This window comes from Montipora foliosa, chromosome 12, assembly GCF_036669935.1.
Source record: "Montipora foliosa isolate CH-2021 chromosome 12, ASM3666993v2, whole genome shotgun sequence".
Lineage (NCBI taxonomy): Eukaryota > Metazoa > Cnidaria > Anthozoa > Scleractinia > Acroporidae > Montipora > Montipora foliosa.
Genome location: NC_090880.1, coordinates 7965627 through 7970626, shown reverse-complemented (window position 1 = coordinate 7970626; position 5000 = coordinate 7965627). Strand labels below are relative to the sequence as shown.

Sequence of the window (5000 nt, the reverse complement as noted above, 5' to 3'; positions counted from 1 at the left end):
CTCCCATTGTTGTACATTGCCTTGAGTACTGTACCTGGTTTCCCTTGTGTATTTCTTACTAAAGCTGTTACATTTGAATGATAGTGACTAATACAGTACTGTTACAGTAGTAACTATATAAAAACTAGTAAAAATAGAGCTGTAACCAGGATAAGACGTAATACAGTAAAAAAAAAAGCGTTCTCTAGTTAAAAAAGATTAAAAACATAAGCTTTCGGCTATCATTCTCTAGACTAAAACAAATGAAAATGTTAGCGCGCGAACAGAAATATATGCGAAAAGGGTTGCGAATTTTTTTTGAATACAAAAAGAAGTGTGAAAAAAGCTAAACCGGAGACAGGAGAGCCTGCAATTCAGTAATGATAGAGATACCCATTAGGAAATAACTCAAAAACACTCGGTCGGGCAAAAAGCCCAGTGAATAAGACAAAGGAAATGTGGCATTCAGGTGTCAAAAGAATAAATTAGCATTTAAATGGTGACACCTTCAGTTTAAGTTTAATGACGATAGAACATGGTGCAAAGCAAAGCGTTAGTTTCCATTGTGTGGAATTTGATCGCATTTGCTGCTTTGTATATATTTAGAGGTAAGTCAGCTGAACAAGTTCAAGTTTTGCAGCTCCGTTGACGTCTATTTAAACACTTTATGGCAATTAAAACAGCTGCACTGATGGAACATGCATAATAACAAAAACGAATGACTGCACAAATGACAGAAGTAGTTTGGCTAGTTAAGGAAATTCCAGATTCGACTCCTACATGAATTGCAGTGAGTACGCTGACGCGACTGTGACATCGGAAACAAAAGTAAAGTGTGATGCGACAGAATGTATTCGATAAAAAGAGAAGAAACAACAAAACGTTATGTCATAGGCCTTTCAAAAATCTAATGGGATTTGCGAAAAATAGTTATAGCCCCGTCGAATTAACATTAACTGCCAAAAATAGCTTCCATTTATACTTTTTTATGTGCTCAACATTTTCTTTTGACGAAACCCAGTTCGTAGACGACCTAATTCATAATTCATAGTTCGAAGACACTGTCTTTTGGATAGGTAAACAGAAGATATTTAAAATGTTGCGTTTGACGGTAAAATCACCCTTCGCTTCAAATTTGCCTTGTTTTTACTTGTAAGCGATTATAATTACAATAGGTATATACAAGTCTGAAAAGTCGATTACAAAATCTGCATAACAGTTTGTAGCTAAAAAACCTAAAGGATATTTCGCATATCTGATAGAAGCAGAGTCTTTAGCAAGGAGTTAAGAAAACTTTGTTCGGTTTTATAATCTGTAGAATCCAAAACTCCTTCGATTATACTGTCTCCAGTTCTTAAAGAGGGTTTATAGGTGGTTTTCACGTTACGTCATCGCAGCCATGTTGGTGGACAAGATCTCTCATTAGCTCCTTGTGTTCGTCCTCCAGCAATTGTACATTGCAGCATTATTATCTGTGTCTCTGGAGACTGGTTGCAAACCATCTATTAAGACATTTATGTCCACACTTTAAATTTCTTTACAGGTTCAAAAATAATTAATTATGTATGATGGGATTACTACCTGTGGCAAAACGTTTGGACGAAATGCTGAATAATTTATTATTTCCAAATCGGCCTCCATTTGAATTTTATTTATGAGAGGAACTTAACCAAGGTGGAATCTGTTACTCGTGCAGTAGAATTTTCTTCGGGGAATGTGACTGGCAACAAGTTTGCCTTGCTTGAGAGAGTGTTCTTTTGTTTTCGTGCTTGAGCTGTTTCCTTTCCTTCCCCTGACACTGTAGTAATTCAATGCAGAACCTTTTCGGAGAGGTTTCTTTGTCTCATGTTTAAAGTTATACTATGACCAAAAAAATAAATTCTTCCTTTTCTATGGATTTCAAAACTATCTTAATTAAACACTAAGTGATCCAATTTTTAAATCTTGATCTAACAGAGACTTGTTTATTTTAACTTTCCTATTTAATGATCCGCCATTACTAAGTTTAAATTTTTGAAATAGCTGGATCGAGGATAAAATGATGTCAAAGGCCAGGAGCCCATGAGTTAGGAGCGAGCAACTCCCATATATTCCTGTCACGGCGTTTTCACAGACCGATTTATTTTTAGACTGAAATTCTCGCGAATGAGACTCTTGCAAGAGCCCAATGACCAATCACTGGGAACTAACTTGACGTCGTAGCGTCACCTAACTGGAACTGCCTTTGTTGTTTTGCGGCAAAGATAGTCCAAAAATAGATTGGTCTGTAAAAAGGCCTTGATATAGGCTTAGTATGGGAGTTGCTCGGTCCTACTCATGGGCTCCTGCAAAGATTCACTATTTTAAGAATGCATTGCATTTGTACGCTGCTCAATTAATATCCTACACTGGAGTTTCGGGCTTACAGACTTTAAAAACTTGTGTTTTGTGCATATAAAATAAACTACATTTTACACGTTAAGATTTTAACTGAGCTAGCAAGTAAATGACGTCACTTTTCCCTTAGCCTGCTCGCAGGCGGTAGGTGTTGTTGCTGCTGCGTGACACGTATCGCGTGGGATAGGTCTGGGCCGTGTGACAAAACGACGGGGAGGAGGAAGAGAGTGCGAGAAAACCGCCTGCCCGAAAACCAGCCTTTTCTCGGTAGCTGCCCACTTTCTGTTGAGCTTCCGGTTACATACACATACATATCACGCCACAGTAAACAAACTTGTTCTGAAGCGACTACTTGCACCTAAAATGCGGTAAAAAAATGTAAGCAAACCGGCAGAAACTGCAGCAAACGATAAGTGTAGGTTTTTGCCCGTTCCGATTTCTTGTTCAATACGGAAAGTTTTAAAAATCCCTGAAGCGAGAAAACATTGTTCAAGCAACCACGGGACAAACTGCCCGTGTACGTTGGATCAGATCGGCAATTAAGTCCTATCCATCCGTGAGGCCAAGAAAGCCTTTTCAATATATATATATATATATATACATATATATATATATATATATATATATATATATATATATACAATATGTATACAATGTGCCCTCCCGGTTGTTACCATAATGGCTTTATGGCAACTCCTGAACTTGGGCACAGGATGTACGGTTACACATTGTTGGATTGCATTGTGGAGTCACAAGAGTGCTCAAACTGCAAGCAGTGAGCAAAGCATTATGCCAATAGTGAACACCTATTATGAGGCTCTCCACCCAATCCAGAGAGTGCTCAAACTGTATGAACAGTGAGCGTAATATACAATATGTATACAATGTGCCCTCCCGGTTGTGTGTATATATATATATATATATATATATATCTGACTGATTTTTGAAGAAGGTGGCTGCTTAAATTTTCGGTTGAATACGGGCGAAGCCCGTATTCAACCTCTTGGCGCGGTCTTTGAACCAGGGGGGGCTCCGTCAAGACATGCCTGTGCAAACTCTAGAGTGTCTGAGCTATGATTTAAATGTTAGCTTGCACCTATAAGAGCAAGGCAAAGTTAGTTTAGGGGGGGGGGGGGGGTTGATTATACCCTGAGTTAGAGTTTTGCCTTGGTTTAAATAAAATAACTTGTCAGTATTTCTGTGACATTACTTGGCAGAAATTGATCGCCTATGACTTAGGAATGACCAAGAAGCTAATTCTCTTATATAGGACTTGATCAAAATTTAAGTCAGGAAGTCAGGAAATGTCTTACCTTGACCCCTCAGGTGCCACAGGGATCCCCATGCAAGGACCAGTAAAGGACCAGTAAAATAATTATTAGAAGTTGCATTGTCCAGGATGGGGTAAAGTTTGATCCTAGCTGCAATCATAGCTGTCAGTAGAAAGAACTTTGTTGTGCATCTGAAGGGGCTAAGTTACAGCATCAATGGGTAGCTTTTTGTAAATCCAGTCAGATATATATATATATATATATATATATATATATAGATAGATAGATAGATAGATAGATAGATAAATGTAAAGCGATGAACATGAAACAAACTTCTAACTGCTCCGGCTTTAATATGGACGTTTCGTTTTTACAGGTAAAAAGATAAAAAGATAAAATAGCTAAAAATCCTAGTAGGTTTACAAAATTGCCAGAATTTATACTAAACGTAAAAATGTAAATGAAGTTGAAAAACTCAATCAAAACCTAGACAATAAGATTAAATAAAAGATAAAGGTAACCGGCAAGAATGCGCATACCGCGAAATTACCGCGATTCGTTGCAGAGAGCTTAATTACATGGTATGCAGTGATCCGCTAATTAAGTAGTATAGCGGACGCGATTTTTAGATCTGAATTCGCGTCTTTTGTTAAGACCGTGAGGATTAAGTGTGCATAGTTGTGCGGTCCAGTAGGCTTCTCTGGTGAGTAACAATCTATCAATATGAGTTGCGTCCCCCTTGCTGGTAATTTTCTCAATAACAATAAAACTAATTTCAGAAATCTCGTGTTCGATACAATTAAAATGGACTGCAAGCTCGCAGGTTTTTTTGTTTATGAGCATAGCCGATTTGTGATTGTGAAAGCGTACTTTGAATGCTGTGGAAGTGGAACCTACGTACTGTAAATTGCATTTAGTACACGAGGCTAAGTAAACAACATTTTTGGAAGAGCAAGACAAGTTTTGGTTAATCTTATTGGTTCGGCCTGTGGAAGAGCTTTTAAATTTAGAATCTTGTATTTAAAAATTCTTACAAAGCTCACATCGATATCTAGAAGAGCATTTAAAACACCCTCCCATTTCCCTCTGCCTGATTTACTCCACTATCCCCGCAAAATTTAGAAGGTGACAATATGTCTTTGAGGTTTTTGGTACGACGATATGCTGGAAAAATCGATTTAGATGGAAAATTTTCTAATACCTCGGGTGACGATCTTAAAAGATGAACATGCTTTTGGATAACCATCTGAATATCAGGAAGGATAGGATTGTAGTCAAGGACTAACGAGAGTACTTTTTTGTCAGGCTTGACATGTTTCTTTAGGAGTTCTGATCTTTCAATACTAAGCGCCCTATCAAAACAAGCCTTTCCCC

The 5000-nt window shown here is 37.8% G+C and overlaps 2 protein-coding genes across 4 annotated transcripts in view; one reads left to right on the top strand and one right to left on the bottom strand.

The window, feature by feature from the left end:
* The window catches only part of LOC137980243 (putative serine protease K12H4.7), a 213620-nt gene that overhangs the window by 9815 nt on the left and 198805 nt on the right, over positions 1–5000 (bottom strand). The window lies entirely within an intron of this gene.
* LOC137980244 (EGF-like repeat and discoidin I-like domain-containing protein 3) overlaps positions 1–5000 on the top strand; it is a 32193-nt gene that overhangs the window by 1399 nt on the left and 25794 nt on the right. For 2 of the 3 annotated variants that reach the window (XM_068827643.1, XM_068827641.1), the window contains exon 1: positions 497–587. The exons of the other annotated variant lie outside the window; for it this stretch is intronic. In XM_068827643.1, the coding sequence (XP_068683744.1) occupies positions 515–587 (73 nt within the window). In that variant the 5' untranslated portion in view covers positions 497–514. Of the gene's footprint in view, positions 1–496; positions 588–5000 lie in introns of those variants that run through there. 3 annotated transcript variants of the gene reach the window in all.